The sequence below is a fragment of the Schistocerca gregaria genome, chromosome 1, assembly GCF_023897955.1.
Source record: "Schistocerca gregaria isolate iqSchGreg1 chromosome 1, iqSchGreg1.2, whole genome shotgun sequence".
Taxonomy (NCBI): domain Eukaryota; kingdom Metazoa; phylum Arthropoda; class Insecta; order Orthoptera; family Acrididae; genus Schistocerca; species Schistocerca gregaria.
In genome coordinates this window covers 647,420,041-647,446,602 of record NC_064920.1, presented here as the reverse complement: position 1 = coordinate 647,446,602, position 26,562 = coordinate 647,420,041, and the positions used below count along the sequence as shown (strand labels likewise).

Here is a 26,562-nt window from a genome sequence, read left to right as displayed (position 1 = left end):
ACTCTGTTGCTTGTGTCTATGTGCCTGTGGTTCTGTCAGTGTTTTCATGTGATGAATCTGACCCCAGGAATGTGTCAATAAAGTTTCCCCTTCCTGGGACAATGAATTCACGGTGTTCTTATTTCAATTTCCAGGAGTGTATATACCAGTACGTTTATTTATAAGAATACATTATTGAATTTACTGAATTTTCTGAATCTTTATTTTTAAAATCCTAAGAGAAAACGCATTGGAAAGATACTGTTTTTTCTCTCTACGTATTATGAAACTTTAAACTTGGGATGATCATGACATCAACAGTAAATGTTTGAGACCGTGCTATAATACACCTTCAACAATTAATTATGCCTACTTCTCGTCAGTAGTGTGTTATTGTATAGCTAAATGTAGGCATCAAAATAAAGTAGGTTGTAATAGATAGCACACAAGAACAGTATTTGAGTTATCAATTTTGAATTAAAAAATATGTTACAAACAGCTGCAAACATGTAAAAAATCAAAACAGCCTAATACTAGAGAATTAATCACGAGATGAGCACATCATCCCAGTTCATCATACTTCAAGCCAAACAATTTGTTGCACAACACCATTTCTGCCCACGACAATATACAGGGTGGGCCATGTGCAGTTTCGGATGAGATTATCTCGAAACTATACATCAGGTAAAAACAGTGGGTAAGACAAGTTCGTAAGCTCAAATGGGGACATCAAGTTATACTACATGTGACCCCCAGCCCCTGCCCCATTGGGTGGGGCGGCGAGCAACTTTTAAATCTTAAATGGAAACACACATTTTTATTGCAGATTCGGATTCTCTATAAAAAAGTAATCAAGTTTTTTCTGAAGCGTTTTTCTAAGCCATGGATAGATGGCGCTGAAATCGAGGAAAATTAAAATTAGGGAAGAACTCCAGTGTATTTAGAATGATCCGAGAAGCACGCCTCAAATTGATACAAAATGTGCACCAATTCTTTCATTACGCCAAGTGAAGCTATTTTTTACAATATGTCCTACCTGCCACAGTTTTTTATGGAGGGAGGCGGAATGGTATTGAAATCTCATTAGGGGTTCCTCACAACTGCATTACTCAACCGACTATGGTCCTACCGTGGCCAAACTGCGTACTATGGCTCAGTATAAATGTCGGTACAATGCCATCAGACGTCACTTCACTTTCAGAATGTGAACCGTAAATATCAACTGACGAAAGTAAATTATTGTTTCGCGAAACGTGGCCCACTATCCTCCTACAGAGATTGTTGGTATTATGTTAATTTTAGGTGAATCCCATATAGTCCAGTAAAACTGTCAGAAAAAAAGCCTGTACCTTGCAAAAGGTGGGGCAGAAGATTTGATTTTTTTAAAATCCTTCATTTTGTTGGAAAGGTTAGAAAACAAAGTTTTGGCAACAAAATTTCTCTTGGGAAAACTTTCTGCAGTCAAAAAACTTCGAAAAATTTTTGATTTTTTTCAGTTTTTTCAAAATATCTCAGTTTCATTTGCTCCTACCACTTTGATGTCTAGTTTCTTTTTTAAAGAGCACAAAATTCTCTACAAATTTGGTTTTTACCATTTTTTTCTACTTCCAATATCTAAGGCGCTACAGCGAGTCAAAAAATACCAGTTTTTCAAATTTCGAGAAAAGTGGCAAATTACCAATTTTTGAACACTGTTATTTCACTTTCTATTTGTGTGGTATAAACACATTATTCATCATGTTATTCACTGGAATTTACCATCTCACTCTGCTGCAGGGTCAGGACAAACAACATCATATTCAGTAACTACGAACACATTCACGTCGGATTGCATGAAGTTTATTTGTGTTACAATATGTAATACAACTGCATGCAGGTGCCGTACATTTTCTACAGTTGATTGACGTTAATGATTAGTTATAAGAAAAATTATGTAGGAATTGTTCTTTAGCGGACAAAAGCGTATTTATTGTTTGGCGGGCGGAAGGCAATTACCTCTAGTGATTGTTCATAGTGCGCTGACAGCTATTAGCACACAACAATAAGGGTCCTACAGTTTGGAGTCGCTTCCATTCAGTATATGTTGTGGTGCTGAAAATGAGTATGTCTGACATGAATTTGTGTTTCATTTGCGAAAAAACTGTGGTGAGTGGTGGATGCAATGTGAAAAAGAAAGGACTGAGCACACTTATCGATTGTATTGCTAAACGAAGAGAGTCTGCTCACACCTGTTTTTTGAAAGCGCTCAGTGAAGTGATGGTGCATGAAGCATGCTACAAGAAGTACATTAATGAGAGAATGAAAGCAGCTAGCCTTCGACATCCTCAGGAACTAACAGGCGTGCTACGTCGGTCGCAGGAAAAAGGTCAGTTCAAGTTCAAAGAGAAATGCTTCTTATGAGAAAAAGGGAATTCTGATGACTTTTTAACCAAGCAGCTAAGACTGCCATATGCCAAACGAAATTTAGATGGAGGGTACCTTATCTACAAAGTGACTTGGACTCGAAACGTTTGCTTCAAGTCAATAGCCCAAAGCTATGTTTCTTACCTGCAACGTCAATTTGGATCTCAACTTGCTATTGTATTTGATGGGTATCCATGTGAAGGAGAAGAATGTAGCACAAAGAGTGCTGAGAGGATTTGTAGGTCCAAAAAACATTCTTCTGTTGACGTTGTGGTTGAATCAGAGATGGTGAACCAAGTCCCTCAGGACAAGTTTTTGTACAACGAACGAAACAAGATATGTTTGATCGCACTTCTTACAAAAGAATTTCTAGAGCGTAGCGTTGAAATGCACCAGGCAGAAAAAGATGCTGACGTTATGATTGTAACATTTGTCATTTCAAGAACCAAAGGTTTTGGATGTGTTGTCATTATAGGAGAAGATGTTGACCTGTTTGTGCTCAAGACTGGTTTGGGGCAAGGCTTTGAAAACTTATTTTTCTTAAAGCCAGGAAGAGGAAATGCAGAAGACAAGTGGTTTTCCACTGCATCTTACAAGTTTGACAGTGAATATATTTTGTTCTCTCACACCTTTAACGGATGTGATACAACATCCGCTTTTTTTGGTCAAGGAAAAATTAAGTGCTGCAATATTGTTGCAAAAAATGAACACCTAACCTCAGTGCTTTGCACGTTCAATAGACCACATGCTACCCGTGAATAAATAATAACAGCAACAGAACAGGTTACTATCGCATTGTATAGTGGAGGTGTCAGCAGTTCTCACACACTAGACCTTTTGCGGTACCAGTTATTCGCCAAGTCTGCCACAAAAAGCAAACTTAATCTTGCACGGTTGCCACCTACACAAGATGCTGCGCAACATCATTCGTTGCGGACTTACCAACAAGTCCAAAGTTGGATGGGAAACTGGAAACCTCCTGAGAAATGGGGCTGGAATCACAGTGACCACAGTCCAATACCCGTTATAATGAGCCAAGATGCAGCACCTGAAGCACTTCTTCACATTGTTTCATGCTCCTGCAAGCTGAACTGTGGCGGAGCGTGCTCCTGCAGAAAAGCGGGTTTGAAATGTTCTTCAATTTGCAAGAAATGTATTGGGGTAAACTGTGAAAACGTGCCAAAATTTTTATATGAAGACAGTGAAGAATATGTTATGGAGGATATTGAGGAAACCGCTGACGAAATCAACGAACTTGCTGAGGCTGACTCGCTGTTTAAAGAAGAGATCAAACAGGAATCAACTCTAGGTACAGACCCTGAATCCGTTACTCAAGGTATTTCTGGTGACACTGAAGAACCTGGCCCATGAAAACGTTGGTAGTGATGCTCATATCTGTCACAAGTGCGCTAATGTGCGATATTACAAGTATTACACACCCAGAACTGTCAACATTTTTTAGTAACTGACAATGCATTTTAATTGTAATAAAGCTACTTATTTTTAATGTCAACTGTGTGGCTTTTATACACAAGAATAATTACCTACCTAATTAGATTGCTTATTGCACCTAATAATAGTTCATTTTCCTTAGACAATTTATTTTGAGTGTGTGTGAGCGAGTGAGAGCTCACGGGCGCGCGCGCCCACGTGTGTGTGTGTGTGTGTGTGTGTGTGTGTGTGTGTGTGTGTGTGTGTGTATGTATGTGTCTGTTAATGATGTATTTTTATATTTATAGTTTTACAAATACCAGGGCAGAGGTGGCCCATAGTGAACTTCAGATAGTGATGGAAGAATCACAATAGTTGGGTGCCCAGCAATCCTCATGTTGCATACAGAGAAATTGAATACTTGAAAGTGAGGTGGTAAATTCCAACATATAACATGATGTATAATGTATTTATACTACATCAACAGAAACTGAAAAAATAGTGTTCAAAAATAAGGTATCTTGCCACTATGCTCAAAATTTGAAAAATTGGTATTGTTTGAGGCGCTGCAGTGCCTTAGATATTGGGAGTAGAAAAAATGGCAAGAATCAAATTTGTAGAACATTTTGTTCTCTTTAAAAAAGAAATTAGACGTTAAAGCGATAGGAGCAAATGAAACTAAGATATTTTGAAAAATGCCGAAATTTTCCGAGTTTTTTGACAGCAGAAAGTTTTCCCAAGCGAAATTTTGTTGGCAAAACTCTGTTTTCTAATGTTTCCAACCATATGAACGAGTTGAAAATATAAACTGTTCTGCCCCACCTTTTGCAAGGTATTTCTGCAATTTGACTGGAGTAACAACAATTACGCTGCAGCTGCGCAATTGTATGCGGATAGTTTCCCAAACAGACGGCATCCAAGCTAAACATTATTCGAAATTGCACTCAACGAGCTCGAAATGGATACATGCACCGTCCACCTCGTCATCACGAATACAATACCGTTCTCGCCAGTGTTTAACTGGATCCCGAAATTAGTAGTATTGGGATTCAGAGACAAACTGGAATACCGAAATCGTTTTGAGGATTTTGAAGGCGCATAAATATCATGCGTATCATATCACACTGACACAGGCATTAATGCCGAAATATATGCAAATAGGCTTGCATTTCTGCCAATGGGCCTTGGTAATGATAATGAGGTGACATTGATTTTTTTTAGATACGTTATGTTCACCGATGAAGCCACATTCAAAAACAAAGGCGAATTAAATCGTCATGATTGTCATTATTGGTCTCCTATCAATCCACACTGGCACAGACCTGTTCACAATCAACACAAATGGTCGTTAATGGTCCGGTGTGGAATTTTAAACCGTTGCTTGAAAGGACCGTATTTTTTTGACCGAAATGTTACTGAGGAATCTTATTTACAACTTCTCCACGATGATTTGTTAGAGCTAATGGAAGATGTTGATTTAGAAACTGGGCAACGAATGTGGTTCTAACAGGACGGAGCAGTTCCCCATTATGCTAAAACTGTGCGGAATGTTTTAAATTTACGGTACCCTGGTCGGTGGATAGGACGCGGCGGACCAATTCAGTGGCCTCCACGTTCACCAGACCTAACATCTCCTGATTTTTTATTGTGGGACTATTTAAAAGACAGCCCACAACCAGAAACGATATGGAACAACGCATTCGAAGAGCGTGTGCAGCCATACTACAGGATGTGCTGCTAAAAAATGTGGACTACTTTCGCAGACGATTGACTTTATGCATTGAAGCAAATGGGGATAATTTCGAATGATTTCTTCGTGGCTAATTTCATGAATTAAGCACTCGAAATTGTGAGAGGCAACGGGACTCACAATAATGGAGCACCCAACAGGTGAGAGGCAAGGGGACTCACACTAATGAGGTACCCAATGGGAACGTCATCCTACTACGCCCTTGTCGTTGTTCCTGGGTAACGATAAAAGTAGGCCACATTACATTTTGTACAAAAATAGCTTAATTTGGCGTAACGAAAGAATTAGTGTAAATTTTTTATCGATTCGATGCGTCTTCCTCTTATAATTCTAAATAAATCAGTTCTTCCCCAATTTTACATTTTTATCGATTTCAGCGTCATCTGCCAATGGTTTAAAAATGTTTCAGACAAAACTTGATTACTTTTTTATGGAGAATCCGAATCTGCAATAAAAATGGGTGTTTCCATTTAAGATTTAAACGTTGCCCCCCGCCCCACCCAAGGGGGCCGGTGCTGGGGGTCACGTGTAGTATCATTTGATGTCCCCCTTTGAGCTTACGAACTTGTCTTACCAACTATTTTTACCCGATGTATAGTTTTCGAGATAATCTCATCCGAAACTTCAGATGGACCACCCTGTATAATTTTACACTGTAGCGACTTGAGGTTTCTAGATTGCTTTTACTTTCCTGCTACTTACAGAAAGAATGTCTGCACGACTGGGGTGTGCACGTAAGAAGATAACAGTGATTTCATTCTTTCCATGACACGCATGCTAACCACCAATTTTAATTATATTCAGAAGCAATATATTCTTTTACGCAATGGAACGATATGGAATCACTATCAACAGTTGTCACCAGTTTAATTTTGTTTTCATTAGACTCCAGCTACACTTTTGTTATTATTTCGTTCTTGCTTATGGGAATAAAAGCGTCAAGTTTCTGTGTCCCTACAGTTGTGCAGCATTTCTCCAATATCTTTGAAAGTGTCAATTCTTCATTTTCATGATCTTATGAAGTAGGACACTTGAAACTGATCTCTTCTACATTATCCTTGGTAAAGGCACAAAGATTTTTCGGTGTCATGATTTGATCAGTGCATGGGCGTTGCACTCTTGCTAGAGAATCTTTACAATGAAAACTTGCTGAAAAATGCAACTATGTTTCAGTACAGAAATTTCCCACATGATAGGACAAGCTGATAGAGTTATTTCTGTTATACTGAGCTGCCACTCCGTCAGAGAAATAATCATATACTTTACTTACCTTTTATTAAATTTTTTGGCCATCCCGTTACTCAAATGTGACTGGAAATGATGCACAGCAACAGTATAAGGTGTGAGGCATTCTGATATTATTATTATTATTATTATTATTATTATTATTATTATTACTTCTTTCCTTTCTCAGACGTTATGTCTGGCTAAAAATGGAAAGTGACCCAGACATTGATCAAGCGTGACTTCCTTTTAACTGTACAGTATACGTTACATTGCATTTAGGAACTTTTGGGTAATTGAACATGTATCAATAATTACAGATTTCTGTAGTTGTATATATACGTTTGGATGTAGCTGTATTGCGTTGATGTACTGGTGGATATTGTGTTGTATGAGTCCTGTAGTTGATAGTATAATTGGTATAATGTCAAGTTTATCCTGATGCCAGATGTCCTTGACTTCCTCAGCCAGTTGGATGTATTTTTCAATATTTTCTCCTGTTTTCTTCTGTATATTTGTTGCATTGGGTATAGATATTTCTATTAGATTTGTTAATTTCTTCTTTTTATTGGTGAGTATGATGTGAAGTTTGTTATGTGGTGTTGTTATATCTGTTGTAATGGTTCTGTTACAGTATAATTTGTATTCATCATTCTCCAGTACATTTTGTGGTGCATACTTGTATATGGGGAATTGTTGTTTTATTAGTTTATGTTGTGTGGCAAGTTGTTGATGTATTATTTTTGCTACTTTGTCATGTCTTCTGGTATACTATTTTTTTGCTAGTATTGTACATCCGCTTGTGATGTGATCTACAGTTTTTATTTGTTGTTTTCAAAGTCTCCATTTATCTGTTGTGGTATTGGGATCTTTAATAATATGCTTGCTGTAATATTTGTTGTTTATCGTTTGATCCTTTATTGCAATTATGAATCCTTCCGTCTCACTGTATATATTGCCTTTTCTTAGCCATGTGTTGAATGCATCTTGATCGATTTGTGGCTGTGTTAGATGATACAGGTGCTTGCCATGTAGTGTTTTCTTTTTCCAATTTACTTTCTTCGTATCTCTTGATGTTATGTGATCTAAAGGGTTGTAGAAGTGGTTATGAAATTGGAATGGTGTAGCCGATGTATTTATATGAGTGCTTGCTTTATGTATTTTGCTAGTTTCTGCTCGTTCTATAAAGCATTTTCTTAAATTGTCTACCTCTACATAATGTAGGTTTTTTTATGTCGATAAATCCCCTTCCTCCTACCTTTCTGCTTAATATGAATCTTTCTGTTGCTGAATGTATGTGATGTATTCTATATTTGTGGCATTGAGTGCTTGTAGTTCTGTGTTACTCCATTTCACTGCTCCAAATGAATAGGTCAATATTGGTATAGTATAAGTATTTATAGCTTTCGTCTTGTTTCTTGCTGTCAATTCTGTTTTCAGTATTTTTGTTAGTCTTTGTCTATATTTTTCTTTTAGTTCTTCTTTAATATTTGTATTATCTATTCCTATTTTTTGCCTGTATCCTAGATATTTATAGGCATCTGTTTTTTCCATCGCTTCCATGCAGCCGTTGTGGTTATCCAATAATTAATCTTATTGTTTATTGTGTTTTCTCTTGAATATGTTATTTTTCTTACACTTGTCTGTTCTGAAAGCCAGTAGTTTTAGATCATCCATGTATAGCAAATGTATGATTTTGTGTTGGTATGTTCCAGTAATATTATATCCATCATTTGTATTATTTAGCATGTTGGATAGTGGGTTCAGAGCAAGGCAGAACCAGAAAGGGCTTAATGAGTCTCCTTGGTATATTCCACGCTTAATGTGTATTGGCTGTACTGTGATATTATTTGAATTTGTTAGGATATTAAGTGTGGTTTTCCAATTTATCATTAGTATGCTTAGGAACTGTATCAATTTAGGATCTACTTTGTATATTTCCAATGTCTAGAGTAACCATGAGTAGGGTACACTATCAAAAGCTTTTTGGTAATCAATGTATGTGTAGTGTAGTGACCTTTGTTTAGTTTTAGCTTGATATGTCACCTCGGCATCTATTATCAGTTGGTCTTCATTTATCATTTTGCTCTGTGTTGTATGTGTCATTAATTTCTGTGTAATTACTGAAGTTGTTGGTAGGCATGTTATGGGGCGATATTTTGCTGGGTTTGCTGCGCCTGCTTGATCTTTAGGTTCCAGATAAGTTATTCCTTGTGTAAGTGTATCAGGGATTGTGTATGGGTCTGCAATGTAACTCTAAAATAATTTAGTTAGATGTGAATGTGTTAAGGTGAACTTCTTTAGCAAGAAATTTGCTATTTTATCTTTTCCAGGAGCTTTCCAATTGTGCATAGAAATAATTGCACCAGTGACTTCATGTTGCCAAATTATCACTTCAGGCATTTGTGGCATCATCTTGTATGTGTCTGTTTCTGCTTGTATCCATCGTTCATGTCTATTATGTTGTACCAGGTTTGACCATATATTGCTCAACAAGTGTTCCATGTCTGTTATGTTTGGTGGATTGTCTATTTTAATGTCTGTGTTATCTATTGTCTTATAAAATTTCTTTTGGCTTGTGTTGAATGTTTGGATTTGTTTCCTTCTATTTTCACTTTTTTTTGCATCCTTTAAGTCGTTTGGCCAATGGTTGTAATTTCTGCTTCTTTTCATCTAATTGCTCTATCACTTCTTGTTGTGAGATTATACCTAACCTTTTTCGTTTTTTGTCTGATATTTCAATTCTTATAATTTGCGTTAGCTGTCCGATGCCTTTTCTCAGTTTTTCTATTCTGATCCGTAGCCTGTGTTGCCATGCTGGTTTTGTGGGTTTCTTCTGTGTGTTGGTTGGTTCTGATCTCTGCCTATTGTGTATGTTTAGTGTAGTGAGTGCTCCTATATAATCAGTAGTTGTAACTCTTCCATAGTTGTATTATATGTATTTTGTTGTGTATGATTGTGTTGATAGTTGTTATTGTTGTTTCGATGTGTGGGTTATTTGGGAGTCTATGGAAGAATGGTCTAATGTCTGTATTTGTGTATTTGTATTCTATATATGTCAACTGAAACTTTTCTTCTATATGTAATGTGTGTCACTTCATGTTCTCTTTGTGCTTGTTCTGGTGGCTGTCTTAAGATTTCGTATATCTCTGCCTTTGTTTGTTTGCTCTTGGATGTTTGAGTCCATTACTGTATTTTCTTCGTCTTCTGATTGCACATTATTTTGTTCCAGTATTTGTTGTACTTCTTGTTTGATGTTTTCTAACTTTGACTGGGGTACCCTGTTATTTTTGATTGTTACATGGATCTGATCAGCTTGTCGTTGTTCTGTTGAAAACTTTAGTTCTGGGTATCTGGTAATAAAAGTTGTGTGTACTTGTGATCTGTATGCAGTTGTGTTGTTTCTTAAGTTTGTTGCTTGGTAATAACATGAGGTGTCGGTTAACTTCATCTGACCATCTCATCCTCAGTCTCTGTTTTCCTTCTAGAGTGGTTGCAGGAAGCAGATCCTGTAAAACACCTCTATATGGATTTAAATTATTTTCCATGTGGCTAGCAGTGTCGGTACCATTGTGGATGGGCATAGGGTTGAAGCGTCGTCCCCAGCCATGACAGCACTTGTCCGAGGCTTCATTAGTTCTGTCCTGAACCAACTAATCACACTAAATAGGGTTAGTCTTATTAGTGGTTTTTTCTTTTCGTCGCCTTTTACGACTGGCAGAACATTATTATTATTGTTATTATTGTTATTATTGATCATATTGCTTACTTAGTCATTTTATATTGTTATGTAGATATCTAAATTTGTATAAAAAACGTAGTAAACAGAGTAAACAAACACTTAAAACTTTTATAATTAAATATCTAGGTCTCTTAACCCGACTACAGATCTTTGTGTCACCAAATCAGTTCACTGAGTGCACCAGGAAATTTTCGCAATAAATCGATCAGATGCACTGTATCTTCCTCAGCGACACCACAACGCCATCCTTGAATCAGTTAGTTGTATAGGAAGGCTTCCATGCTGTGCACAAAATCGATTCAGAGCTGTCCATATTATCCTGGGAAGGCCAAATCCACTCACACGTTTTGTAGTATGAGTAATAAGGCAAGAATTTGCTGGAGGAAACTTCTGCGAAACCTCCCTCCATTTTGAACAAACGTCATATGTAAGAGGCGCATCTAGGATTGTCCAAAGCTGTTCTGCATTTAAGACTTCTGGCAGGTACATATCGTGGCTGGTCGTACAGAAGTGAGTTCTGATGAGTAGCACACGTTTGGAACTTTCCCATAGCTGCTGCTTCTCGTCTATTTGATGGTGATGTCATTAAATAACAGCAAGCATGGAAGTGGTGTTGATTTATTAGTGTCACTAATTACTCTCACTGCTTGATTTGATAGTAGGTACAACCTTGAATATTTATGACCAGCATATCAAAGGAATACTTAAAACAAATTATGGTGTGATGAAAGGATTTGTGTGCTCAGATTTTCGCCATCATTTTAATAGACTACAAAGGGACGAATTGTAGGTGGTGTGAATTCAATTTCACTGTTATAGATTAATGTAACACCACTTGTAACAACTCAATATTGCTACGCAAGTCAAAAATTCAATTTTTTACATTTTTGGGCACCCATTAGTCACTAATCTTCTGTCATTAAAATGTGAAAAATGTTGTTTTGTGCTACTATTTATGAATACTCATACATTCTCAATTTAAAATAACTCTGGCAAGGGAACATTCACAAGTGTCCAAAAAAGGTCTTCATGAAACTTGGTGGGTGTATAAAGAGGGCAAAATAGCGCATATGTATATTTTTGTGTCCAATTTCTCTTTGAAGGGGTAAAATTCACCCTGAAAAATAATTTCGCATTTTAGGTTCAAAGGGAATATCTTAGAAATGATGTGATATAAAAATGTTTTTCACATCAAAATTGATATGTAATTAATGTTTTTGAAAACTATATAATCAGTTTTTATAGGCAGTCGAAATTTTACAAAATACCCAACCACAATTAATTAATTTTGAATAATGAAAACTTTTGTTAAAATAGAGAATAAAGAAGCAGTCAAGCCTCCTACTCCTACCTCCCTGTGTAATGAAGCTGATATCTGAAATTTTTTTTTTAATAAGCTGTACACATTGTGCTGTAGGAATATTTTCAACATTCCTAATTAAAGTACCTAAACATTCATTGTTATACTAATTATTTATTTTATTTATATTTGTTTCATACTTTAAATTGTTATTTTTTGTATTATTATTTTTTACCATTTAATGTATATTTAGTTTGTTGATTTAAAATAGTAAGTAACTTATTATTATGATAGAAAATAATTACAATAATGACAATCTGTGAGGGAAAAAGTAAAACACAACGCTTTTTATACCATGAATACAAAATGAACGAAATTTCCTCAAGAAACACTCGTGAATGAGAAGATAATATAAAAAAAGTTCAGCAGGAATTCAAAGTGTCACAGGTGATCCCATAAATGTCCTGATTTGTATAAGGCATTGGTAAGCCTTACTGACGAGCATTGATTATGTACCAGTGACTGCAGCTTAATTATATTGTTTCTCAAATGGGGATTGACATCAAAATCATTCACTAGAACTAAATCCCAAAATCCTCTCACACACTTCTTCCAACTTCTGTACCTGTGTCGTCAAGCCCTTTGAGATCACCAGATGAACAAGTTCCTTGTCCTCTGATATGATGCTCTAACTGCTTCTTTCAGATTAACCACCATAGGAATCTAACAATAATACAGATATCTCCCTCAATTGGAAAGAAAACATTTTCAAATATCTTTTGACATAGTCAGATGTTTGAGACATTTGTTTACCAGATGTAGATATTGCCATAATCACGTTTGGGGCTTCAGAAGGATATTCTGCAATTCTCGGTCTAAACTCACCATTAGTCCATTTTACAATTGTGTGAATGTGGATGGTTATTGTGAAAAAAACCTATTCAGTGTCATACCTGAGGACAAGAAACATGTTGTGATCCAAAAGGGCTGGATGAGACAGATAGAGCCATGGAACATATATGTCTGTTGAGGCTGGAAGAATTTAGTGAGAAGATTTTCAAATCTAGTTCTGTTTAATGATTTTGATGTCAGTGTGTACTGGAAAAACACTACATAATCAAGATGCAATCACTAGTACACAATAGAATGACTTGACCAGAGCTTACCACTGTATTAAAATATGCCTGATGCAAATTAGAATATTCAGGTAATCGCCCGTGACTATTTGAAATCCTGCTGGTTTTTGTTGTATATTGTCTTCTCATTTGTGTATATTTTGCGGAGATATTTCATCCATTTTATGCACATGGCGTTAAAAAATTTTTTAAGCATTTCCTTACGGCCTGTCATTAGTGCAATTATTTTCTATCAAAATAATTAGTAACTTGTTATTTTCAACTAATAAATTACACCTCTGAGAAAAAGTAAACTAAGTAACAAAACAACTTTTAATGTAAAATGTAAATAACAGTTTTAATCATAAAACAAATATAAACGAATTAAATCATTGGAATATTAATTAACGTTTAGATATTTTAGTTATATATGTTGAAAATGCTCTTAAAGCTTATTTTCCAAAAGTAGTATTTCAGAAATTAGCTTTGTTAGATAGGAATGTATGTGACTTGAAAACTTCTTTAATTCATGTTGTAATAAATATTATCTTTCTTCAAAATAAAGTAATGATGGAGAAGTATTTTGCAAATATCCAATTATTACAAAAGTTGATTATACAGTTTTCATGAACGTTAATTACATAGCAACTTTTATATGAAAAATATCAAAATCAAAAATGCCAAATTATCCTTCGGTGGTTGTTTTACGCGTTGAAGGTGAAACTGAGCACAAACAAAACAATACGTATTGCACTACTTTGCCCTATCTACATACCTGCCAATCTTTACCAGGATCGTTTATTGACACATAGGAATATTCTCTTGTAAGTGGGTCAGGTTGTAGCACTTACTGATTTGACACAGAATAATCTCCCAACGTATTTAAAGATGTAACAAGACAAGTGAATTACATAGCTCTAATATAAAAAAACAACAATGTCAACACGACACCATAATATCCGAAAACAGTTATATAAAATGTTGTCAGTTTTGCATCTCTGCAACACCTCAATAATTTATCAAAATCAGTGTTGCAGCACTGGGTTAACCACACGGCACCTGTGGCCAAGAAGCACACATTTAAACTGGATGGCAGCTCAGATAGCGTAACACAAGAACCGTTCACGTCAAAATAACATCAGGGTCGTGCAACAGTTAAATTTAAATCACGAAACTACACACAAGTCGAAGTGGAACCGCTAACTTACCCAAAAATATAGGTACGAACATACCAGAAAGCATAAGAAAAGCTATTAGAGGAGAAGAGAATGAGAACCGACATAACGAAACAAACAGTTTAGTGGGAGGTAATGGAATACATAAAAAATCTCTGACACGATAATATTAGCTACAGGCGGTGGAATATATCTTAAATAAAAGTGAAAGATGAAGTAAAAAGGACTGTCATGAAGTAGCATGCTGGCTGCGACACTGGAGACTGAAATCTCTACAAATCATCTTATTCAGCATTTCTTTGGGGTGATAAAATTTTAAAAAAAGGAAATGAAAAAAATTTGCTTTCATAGTCTGCGTGAAAATTCATCACACAGTCAAAAGTCAAAATCATTGCATACTATTCACGGACGGTTGAGTGTAAATATGTAACTGGATGTGTCTCAGGTGCCAGTTGATCGAAACAACTCAAGCAGTAGCTTAATGCACAGGGATACGCCCAGCCGCTACACTGGCTTGTCGGATGTTAATAGCACAAACTGGAGCTTTTGCCTCAGATACGCAACTGGTGTGCTAGGAACAATAAGTTGCCAATCGTAAAGTTCTGTATGCAGGTAAGTAGAGTAGGAAGAGAAGTTTAATAGCATCTCATGTGCCATGAAAAAAGGAGCGAAAATAATATTAAATTCTGGATGCGTGTTTGATGCAGAGTAGCAGAGCAGGAAGGAAAATTAGCGCAGACTTTCTAATAAACAAGAAAAATTGCAAACAGCGTCTCGGTATGGCACACAGTTTTAATCTTCCAGGAAGTTTCATACCAGGTTACAGTCCGCTGCAGAGTGAAAATCTCATTCGGCAAACATCCCGCAGGCTGTGGCAAAGCCATGTCTCCGCAATGTCCTTTCTTTCAGGACTGCTAGTTCTGCAAGGTTCGTAGGAGAGCTTCTGTAAGGTTTGGAAGGTAGGAGACGAGGTACTGGCAGAAGTAAAGCTGTGAGGAGTTGTCGTGTGTCATGCTTGGGTAGCTCAGTTGGTAGAGCACTTGCCGGCGAAATCAACGGTCCCGAGTTCGTATCTCGGTCCGGCACACAGTTTTAATCTGCCAGGAAGTTTCGTATCAGCGTACACTCCGCTGCAGAGTGAATATCTCATTCCAGCATTATACATATTTGAGTGAATCTGAACATACTCAGATGTATGATCCCTAATAAATTAAAGAACTTGATAAACTCAGAAAATGCTATTAAAATTGTTAATAGAATGTTTAATGTGTCAGAATCAACTCTAAATAATAATTCTTCAGTTGGAAACAGTGGTTTTTAAAAACTCACATATTCTGATCGAATGTCGACCAGAATTTGTGAGATTTTAAGAACTGATGTTATTACTGTTGTTATTTTAGAAAGATATTTATGATTGGAATGTACTTCTCGTATGTTATTTTTTAATGCTATTTTCAATGAAGTTAAATATGATGCAAGTGGAGATTCATTATTGAGCTTAAAGATAGCGACACGTCAATTGCTGTTCGAATGTACACCGTAGTGCTATGCATATCGATTATCTTCAGCTAATTGTCCGCATTATTTGGTGCCTTAAAAATAATTAAATCTTTCACTAAGCAAGTAGTAGAATTTAAAATTCGTAGAGAACTTAGAAATTTTCGTCGTAATGACTGTGCTTATATTTTTCTAATGTTTTTTTCATGCAGAATTATTATAAATGGTTCGGCACGAAATGCCTGTCCAGGATCATTAAATTTCGTCTTCTCTAGAAAGAGAACAAAGAAGAATAGAGACAAAATAAGTGCAACCTTCAGCACCCAAGCTAATGAATCAATGCAAAGATACGACGGTGGCGCATACCGTCTTAAGCACTGCTTGAACACATTCTCTGAGTCACACACAGCGAATTACGAATAATAAGCATTATACAGCCGATCATGGCGAATGATTGTCAAGTTAGAATACAGTATGATAATCATAAAAGACTGAAGTCATACCCAGAGGAATTTACACACACGGTGAAGAAACTAACAGGTCTTGTGGTGAAACCAGGTAGCAGCATAGGCGACAGATGAGGTCTTCGCTTCGTCTGTTGTTGATCACACAGATCAGGATTGCAGCTGTGAAAGGAAACGTTTCAAATAAGTTCAATGATTGTCTGGGAAACTTGAGCATCTAAGAACGTACAGGCTTTTCAGGTTTCTTAAACAAGCACGAGATGAACCTAATCGAAATCTTTACGGGAAGGTATTGTTTTCTTACTACTAATAGTAAACTGGGTTCCATAGCAACTGAATTTTAAAAAAACCAATGCCTCTTCAAAAAGAGGAAAACATTCTAAGCAATATAACTCCCTGATTCTCCTGCTTTCAAAAGTTGTCTTGTTCGCTGGATACTTGAGTACAGGAAACAACAGTTTCGTAGGCCATAACGGATATCCACTACCCTTACGAAAATAATTGTTTTCACACACTGAATTATGTTAGAAATATAATTCTGTCAAAAAATGGGCGAGCATTCATGGATTTCCACGACGTTTGTTTCACTTCTCGCTTGATTGGAAGGGCGACAGAAAATTAAACGTTAACTACTAACATAAAAAGATATAACGTATTGTGCGCAAATACCCAGAAAGGTCCGGTATTATATAATTATGCAATTGCAGAAGCACTGAAAGGAGTCACATCCATTGCATACCTGCGTAGGAAGTCACTTAAAGTGGTGTACAACAGAAAATCAGTCGTATGAAAGGCAGATGCAAAACTGTCATTCATTGGATGAATGCTTCGGCAGTGTAGTTCACCAACGAAGGAGGTAGCTTACAGATTACTAGCTCGACCTTTACTTGAGTATTCGTTGTCAGGAAGGAGGCCTTAGACCTGATGAGGTAGGATTGATAGAGGAAATAGAGATTATCCAAAGAAGAGCAGCACGTTTTGTTCATAATGGTTCAAATGGCTCTGAGCACTATAGGACTTCACATCAGAGGTCGTCAGTCCCTTAGAACTTACAAATAATTAAACGTAACTAACCTAAGGACATCACGCACATCTATGCCCGGTCACGATTCGAACCGTAGTGGTCGCGCGGTTCCAGACTGAAGCGCCTAGAGCCGCTTGGCCACAGAGGCCGGCCACTAATAATAATAACAGTTTGCCGACCGCTGTGGACGAGCGGTTCTCGGCACTTCAGTCCGGAACCACGCTGCTGCTACGGTCGCAGGTTCGAATTCTACCTCGGGCGTGGATGTGTGTGATGTCCTTAGGTTAGATACGTTTAAGTATTTCTAATTTATAAGGGACTGATGACCTTAGTGCTCAGAGCCATAGATTGCTGCAACGCTCAATGTTTGACCGGTCACGGCTCGCCTGTTGACGGGGGGACCGAGCCGCCCGTGTCTGGCCCCACACGACTCGGCTCGCTCACGTACTCGCCCCATGTCTGATGTCCGGATTCCGGACACGCGGATAACCGAGCATAACCCGATCACCGCTGACTTCTCACGTCGCCTCGCCCCGGCTCGCTGCACAGTAATGTACAAATCCAAAGCTTCTCTCTCTCTCTCTCTCTCTCTCTCTCTCTCTCTCTCTCTCTCTCTCTCTCTCTCTCACACACACACACACACACACACACACACACACAATGTATTTATCTCTGCCGCTGTCTCTCTCTTTTAATATAAAAGTAACGTTTCCAAGAACTGGTACGTGACACAGTTAAGTTCGTAAAGCACTTGGAAAGTAAAATGATATTTCAGTACAATTGCGGATAGAAGACGAGTCTCATTTTCAAACAGAAGATATATTTTTCCTTTCATTAATAGGAAACATTAAATAAGTGCTGTCCCTGTAATCTAAAAGACAACCATCTTCATAAAGAAAGCCTGCAAAGAACATTAAACATTTACAGACGTAACTTGTCATACTTTCCACTTGTTTGCAACAGAAACAAAATTATAGTTATTGTTGATCAGCAGTAAATCACCAACGCGTTCCGGATTTAATTGGCTGCGGCGATTTGTTAGTAACATGCCGCCTTTACTAAAGCATCTTTCACTAGGTGCGCTTGTTGCTGGGATACATAAAATAAGTCTTGCAACTGCAGCCAGGCCTGGCAGATCTGTTTCATGTCTGCTCCACCACTTTAAGGTGTCATCATCATCTCCGGCGTGCATTAAAATGTACAGATCTACTTCATCTGCTGCAGATGATCTGTTGTTCCTCCATTCCTTGAAACGATCTATCTTTCTGGGTGGTGATGACACAGTACTTGAAGGATCTATGATAAACAAAAGAGACAAGTAATAAAGAACTGACGTGGAAACCATCGAAACGTTCCCGTAAAACGAGGTTTTTTACGTTAATGAAATATTACACGAATTATAACATTCCCGTTTCTTTATAATACACTATCAACTAACTAAGCAAAAACGATTATGTTAATGATTGTAAGTTGTAGCCGCGTAAGTAGCACACATTTGTCGCACATTCTTAAGAATTTCCTGCTTTTCATTTATTTCAACCTTATTAAGATCACGGAAAGACGGCCAAGGAAAGGTAGCAATTTTATCTCTGGAGGTGATCACAATCTTCTCACAAACGAAAGTCAAGGCTCAATTTTTAATCCTCTGTACCTCCTGTTAAAAAATACATATCTGTTAGTACACATCAATTAAGCTACTTAATTATAAATCTAACGCGTATCATGTTGAAACAGTGCTTTTAACTGCAGTAATTACTCACCTGACAGTCAGTGTCATTAACACTGCAAATTTGATGCAATTTGTGAAACCAAAGAAGAACTAACTGGAATGTCGAGTCTTTTTCGCCTTCTAATTATTCTGTGGCCTTTTTAAATGATCTCAGAAGATGCGCAATTTTTCCTGCAAGTTCATTATCATATACTCGCAATCTGTAAGCGGAGTCCTTTTCCGTCAGCAAAGCATCAACTTGGTTACACTGAGTGTGTAAGTATTCCAGCATAACGTAGAAGCTGTTCCAGCGTGTGCAGACCTCTTGTTTCAACAATGATTTCAAAGACAAGCAAAGGGAACTTTTCTTAATGTATCTTACAATGCATTTTGCAGTATTTATTGTTGGTGCGATGTTCGGGGCATGATTTAACAAGAAGTTATCTTCGTGGAAAGTATGGCTAAGTGCTGTGTTTATCCAATGATCAACACAAGGAATCCTTTCGTGATTTTCCAAAGCCTTTATTACATTGGCACCCTCGTCGGAGACAAAAAACAAAACTGTGCAACATGTCCAGCGAAATGTCCCAATCAGCCATCCTTTCTTCATTTTGTTTCATAATATCTACTCCAGTCTTCCTAACGGCCGGGAATTTTGTTGTAAATAAACCATTGTTTACATGAGACCAGTCTGTGTTGATGTAATGTGTTGTAAGCGTCAAATAGTGCACCTGATTATGCGAATCAGTCCACATATCAACTGTCGCAGCACATGTTTTATTAATAACTTCCGCAATAACAGAAGGCATTACGCTGTTAAGTATTGCATCAACTTGTTCTCTAACATGTCTGCTTATAGTAGAGGGATATGACATGCCGACCGGGGTAGCCGTGCGCTTCTAGGCGCTACAGTCTGGAACCGAGCGACCGCTTCGGTCGCAGGTTCGAATCCTGCCTCGGGCATGGATGTGTGTGATATCCTTAGGTTAGGTAGGTTTAATTGGTTCTAAGTTCTAGGCGACTGATGACCTCAGAAGTTAAGTCGCATAGTGCTCAGAGCCATTTGAACCATTTTGATATGGCATGACATCTGCCACATTGAATTCTTCGTAACGCGCATCTAGATGTATTAACTCTGGGTCTAGTTCTCTGAAACCGTCACAGGAAACAGCATTAAAAGGTCTCATGCTTTTAGCACATATTGCAACACACTTTGCTGTAATACTATTTTTATTCCTGGCGGTATCCCTGAAGGAGCTGTATCTTTGTGAGGTTTCTTGCAACTATGTTTCTCTAAATGAGTGGATCCCGACTGGAAACACAAAAATGTGGCGCAGTTTTTGCAAGATAAGTACCCAGTAGACGCACTGTTTTCGTCTACAACCAACAGAAATGTTCTCCATACTTGGCTTTTTAGACCTTGCAGTTTCTTCAGTGTGTAAACATTGGTTTCAGTTCTACGTCTTACTGCACTGGCTTTATCGAGACACACCACAAATGAGAAGCCCGTACCGGCTGCAGTCTCACACCGATAACGACACGTGTAATGTGTTTGAAGTTACGTGCTACGTATTCGGTCACGGCATCTATGCTCGGTCACAAGGTCACGTACGGGCAGCCTATCCATTTAGAGTGTACTCGCCCCATCTCGTATTTTATGCTCTTTTACTCGGTCACGCAGGACTCTACTCGGCCACACCGGCCGGGTGCACGTTTTGTAACAATTTCTTTTAGTAAGTGCGAAATCACCACTGAGGTTAGGCTCCAACTGTACTGCATACGTTACAAGACAAGCGTCTGCGAATCCTAGAGTGTGTTACTGTTAAAATTCCTTCCTTGCTTTCTCATATGTGTATCACGCGAAAAGATCTTGAAGGTAAAACTAAAGAAATTAGAGTTCAAAGAGAGGCTTGCCAACAATCGTTTTAGCTGGGCACCAATTGCAACTTGAACAGGAAAGGGAAGAACAGTGGTTCATAAATTACCCACGACGTAATCTACAATGTTGCTTGCGAAGCATGGGTCTATATGTAGAAGTAGCTCTTGAATGGTGCATTTTCTTTCCTAGTCGTGTCCTACCCTATTCTGACCCTACTACCTAACTTATTTTTACTTACTATCTCCGTGTATTTCGTGGACAGAAACTGCTCTGTTATATCCCATCGGGGTGCGCTTTGTGTTTTTAAAAGTTATACACTACGGGCCATAAAAATTCCTACACCACGAAGATGACGTGCTACAGACGCGAAATTGAGCCGACAGGAAGAAGATGCTGTGATATACAAATGATTAGCTTTTCAGAGCATTCACACAATGGCGACACCTTCAGCGTGCTGACATGAGAAAACTTTCCAACTGATTTCTGATACACAAACAGCAGTTGACCGGCGTTGCCTGGTGAAACGTTGTTGTAATGCCTCGTGTAAGGAGGAGAAATGCGTACCATCACATTTCTGACTTTCATAAAGATTAGATTGTAGCCTATCGCGATTGTGGTCTATCGTATCGCGACACTGCTGCTCGCGTTGGTCGAGATCCATTGAATATTAGCAGAATAAGGAACCAAGGGTAATACGGAACGCCGTGCTGGAAACTTTCCAACTGATTTCTCATACACAAACAGCAGTTGACCGGCGTTGCCTGGTGAAACGTTGTTGTAATGCCTCGTGTAAGGAGGAGAAATGCGTACCATCACATTTCTGACTTTCATAAAGATTAGATTGTAGCCTATCGCGATTGTGGTCTATCGTATCGCGACACTGCTGCTCGCGTTGGTCGAGATCCATTGAATATTAGCAGAATAAGGAACCAAGGGTAATACGGAACGCCGTGCTGGAAACTTTCCAACTGATTTCTCATACACAAACAGCAGTTGACCGGCGTTGCCTGGTGAAACGTTGTTGTAATGCCTCGTGTAAGGAGGAGAAATGCGTACCATCACGTTTCTGACTTTCATAAAGATTAGATTGTAGCCTATCGCGATTGTGGTCTATCGTATCGCGACACCGCTGCTCGCGTTGGTCGAGATCCATTGAATATTAGCAGAATAAGGAACCAAGGGTAATACGGAACGCCGTGCTGGAAACTTTCCAACTGATTTCTCATACACAAACAACAGTTGACCGGCGTTGCCTGGTGAAACGTTGTTGTAATGCCTCGTGTAAGGAGGAGAAATGCGTACCATCACATTTCTGACTTTCATAAAGATTAGATTGTAGCCTATCGCGATTGTGGTCTATCGTATCGCGACACTGCTGCTCGCGTTGGTCGAGATCCATTGAATATTAGCAGAATAAGGAACCAAGGGTAATACGGAACGCCGTGCTGGATTCCAGTCGAGATGACAGGTATCTTATCTGCATGGCTGTAATTGATCGTGCAGCCACGTCTCGATCCCTGAGTCAACAGATGGGGAGGTGTGGAAGACAAGAACCATCTGCACGAGCAGTTCGACGGCGTTTTCAGCAGCATGGACTGTCAGCTCGAAGACCATGGTAGCGGTTACCCTTGAAATCACAGACAGGAGCACCTGCGATGGTGTACTCAACGACGAACTTGGTCGCACGAATGGCAAAACGTCGTTTTTTCAGATGAATCCTGGTTCTGTTTACAGAATCATGATGGTCGTATCCGTGTTTGGCGACATCGCGGTGAACGCGCATTGGAAGCGTGTATTCGTCATCGCCATACTGTCGTATCACCCGGCGTGAAGGTATGGGGTGCCATTGGTGACACGTCTCGGTCACCTCTTGTTCGCATTGACGGCACGTTGAACGGTGGACGTTACATTTCAGATGTGTTACGACCCGTGGCTCTAACCTTCATTCGATCCCTTGCGAAACCCTACATTTCAGCAGGGTAATGCACGAGCGCATGCTGCGGACCTTTCTGGATACAGAAAATGTTTGACTGCTGCCCTGGCCGGCACATTCTCCAGATCTGTCACCAACTGAAAACGTCTGGCCACGCCGGTCACTATTCTTGCAGAACTGTAATATCGTGTTGAAGCTGCATGGGCAGTTGTACCTGTACACGCCATCCAAGCTCAGTTTGACTCAATGCCAAGGCGTATCAAGGACGTTATTAGAGCCAGAGGTGGTTGTTCTAGTTTCTGATTTCTCAGGATCTATGCACCCAAACTGCGTGAAAATGTAATCACATGTCAGTTCTAGTATAATATATTTGTCGAATGAATACCCGTTTATCATCTGCATTTCTTCTTGGTGCAGCAGTTTTAATGGCCAGTAATGTATTTATTCGCTGATGATAACGCACTGAGATAAGTTTGTTATCAAGTCTTAAAAAACTGTCGCTAAGTTGGTCTGAAAGTGAGGAAATCGTAAATTGCGATGGTCGGATGCGGATCTGGAGACTAAGTCATCCAGTAAGGGTGCGCTACCTTACCAATTTAGCTGTCGAAGAACTATCACATTTTTCCATTTACGCAGCAATGTCTTCAAGCGTTTTCCTAGGATTAGGTGGTCCACGTGAAGAAGTCTTCTGCTCCCACCGAGCATTAGACGAGTCCACCTACTTGCACTTCTCACCGTCCGCTGCCCAGAGGCCACATCACTAGTGAAGATCGTGTTGCAGCCGCAGGAGGAGGAGAACCTGCGCAGCCTGTGCCCGGTGCGCTGCCCGCCGGGCCCTCGCGGCTGCCCGGGCGACCCGGAGCCGGTGCGCGACCACTGCTGCAAGGAGCCGCCGCCGCCGCCCTGCTGCGTGTGCCCGCACGCTGTGGAGCCGCAGCCCAGGGGCTGCAGCGACTGCAAGCCGCCGAAGGCGCCCGCGCCCATCTGCGCCAAGCCCGAGCACCACCGCGGGCCGGGCGACGGCGGCGCCAGCCCCTACGCCAAGTGGGTCATCGCCGCCTTGGGGGGCGCCGCCGTCATTGGCCTCGCGGCCTTCGCTGCGAGAAACCTCGGCGGCGGCAAGGAGCCTGAGGTACCTGTTCCTTGTCGCAGTCGGTTAGAGGACTGAACAGAATTCGAGTTTTAAAAAATTTTTACTTTTCTAACATAATCGGATCTAACTTTAATACACTTCATCGACCAGTGGTCCACAAACATTATTCAGTTTCTGTTGCGATGCAAAAGACTGATCGACAGCAGCAGTGGATTATCGACTGGATAAAAACTGCGGACCAACAAGGAAGTCTTTGACTATTCCGAAGAAATGGAAGTCTTAGGGGACTATTAGGGTGGATTCATAAGCAGGTGCCTCAATTTTGCCACCGTTGAAATACTTGAGTTCTTAGGGGTACCGTCTTGATGAAAGAAATTTGTTTCTTTTACAATTGAACTTCCTTTTCTTGAAATTTTACATCTAGATATGTTTTACGTATTTCAAGATATTCAGTTCGCAGATTTTCTTTCGTATCCCTGTCCCACAGTATTTACCACTGATGACATCCTGCTCTTTTTCGTAACTAAGAACTGCTTGCATAGTGGTTGTTTCAGATTTCGCACATTGTCGCTAACACATAAATCACCGTTGTTTTTCACGGAGCCGGCCGCGGTGGCCGAGCGCTTCTAGGCGCTACAGTCTGGAACCGCACGACTGCTACGGTCGGAGGTTCTTATCCTGCCTCGGGCATGGATGCGTTTGATGTCCTTAGGTTAGTTAGATTTAAGTAGTTCTTCGTCTAGGGGACTGATGACCTTAGATGTTAAGTCCCATAGTGCTCAGAGCCATTTGAACCATTTTTTTTTTTTTTTTTACTGGAAAGGCTGCTGCCCCTCTTCAGGAAACACATTGCTCTGAAATTACGCGAATTCGTTCATCTCGACTAAGTTTCCTCATTCACTGTTCTTCACGCAGAATACGGCAGACAATTTATTTTGAAATTCCGCCAATATTGTAAATTTCGCGCACATTCGTACGTTGACCTTCCAAGATCATACAGTGCACATATTCCAAGATTTCTGCTGTGATTTTTTGGTTACACTTTCCGGACATCCTTCACGGGACCGTCTTAGACACTCATGGCAGCGCATTCATTCGCTATTGAAATATTACAGTAAAAGAGTCACCATACGCACCTATTGATCTCAAATGGTTTCGGGTAGCGTCAAACCATCTCTTACAAAAAACTTTATCATTACACGATACTCGATTTTTTCACATTCCTAGAGTTTACGCACCGTGCCACGTTCCAGCAGCTGCGTACAACCAACTACAGGACGTAATGACTTGCATCTTCAAGCGAAGCCTCTTGTAAGTAGCAATAACATATGTGGAGGAAGTCATGGACCCAGTGTGCCGTGACCGAGGGCGACAACTTTTCAAACCGTCCTTACACTGTCATCTGTGACTAGATGGGCTATCTGTGCATTAAGTGGAGTGGTAGACTGCTGCATCACTAGATAAATTATTCTGTCACCAAAGATCATTACAGACGTTCTGAAATTCCCACGTGAGGTTCTTCCGATGAACCATATATTAAAGGGCTGAATTGTCATAAATTCGTATAGTGTTGGCTTTCCTAGATATTTAGATATTTAGAACTCGCACAATATTCTGTTAAATCTTCTCTACCAATCTGGGGGCTCTCTATGAGGCCAATAGCTACTTTTCTGGACATTAGGACATATATAACACTAATTTTGGGAATTTATGATAATTTCCTATGTGACCAAGCTGCTGAAGTCATCGATCCCTAGACTTCCACAGTACTTAATCTAAGTTAAACTAACTGACGCTAAAGACAACTCACACACACCCATGCCCGAGGGAGAACTCGAACCTCCGACGGGGCAGGATGGGGGGGGGGGGGGAGGGGAGGGGGGAGAGGCAAACCGTGGCAAGGCGCCTCTAACCTCACGGCAATAACTCGACTGAGTCGTCCACTTACGAGATTAGTCCACTGAAGAGATCAGTGCAGTTAATAGAAAAAGGGAGAAACTCTTGAAAATATCTGTTACTGAGGAGGCTGCTGTAGCCTTGTCGGTTATACACTCCTGGAAATTGAAATAAGAACACCGTGAATTCATTGTCCCAGGAAGGGGAAACTTTATTGACACATTCCTGGGGTCAGATACATCACATGATCATAATGACAGAACCACAGGCACAGAGACACAGGCAACAGAGCATGCACAATTTCGGCACTAGTACAGTGTATATCCACCTTTCGCAGCAATGCAGGCTGCTATTCTCCCATGGAGACGATCGTAGAGATGCTGGATGTAGTCCTGTGGAACGGCTTGCCATCCCATTTCCACCTGGCGCCTCAGTTGGACCAGCGTTCGTGCTGGACGTGCAGACCGCGTGAGACGACGCTTCATCCAGTCCCAAACATGCTCAATGGGGGACAAATCCGGAGATCTTGCTGGCCAGGGTACTTGACTTACACCTTCTAGAGCACGTTGGGTGGCACGGGATACATGCGGACGTGCATTGTCCTGTTGGAACAGCAAGTTCCCTTGCCGGTCTAGGAATGGTAGAACGATGGGTTCGATGACGGTTTGGATGTACCGTGCACTATTCAGTGTCCCCTCGACGATCACCAGAGGTGTACGGCCAGTGTAGGAGATCGCTCCCCACACCATGATGCCGGGTGTTGGCCATGTGTGCCTCGGTCGTATGCAGTCCTGATTGTGGCGCTCACCTGCACGGCGCCAAACACGCATACGACCATCATTGGCACCAAGGCAGAAGCGACTCTCATCGCTGAAGACGATACGTCTCCATTCGTCCCTCCATTCACGCCTGTCGCGACACCACGGGAGGCGGTCTGCACGATGTTGGG

At 39.9% G+C, this 26,562-nt stretch overlaps 1 protein-coding gene across 1 annotated transcript in view; it reads left to right on the top strand.

Annotated features, from left to right (window-relative positions):
* LOC126361110 (uncharacterized) overlaps positions 1-26,562 on the top strand; it is a 59,232-nt gene that overhangs the window by 7,798 nt on the left and 24,872 nt on the right. Inside the window, exon 2 of the mRNA XM_050007766.1 lies at positions 23,406-23,756. Coding sequence (XP_049863723.1) covers positions 23,406-23,756 — 351 coding nt within the window. The remainder of the gene's footprint in view (positions 1-23,405; positions 23,757-26,562) is intronic.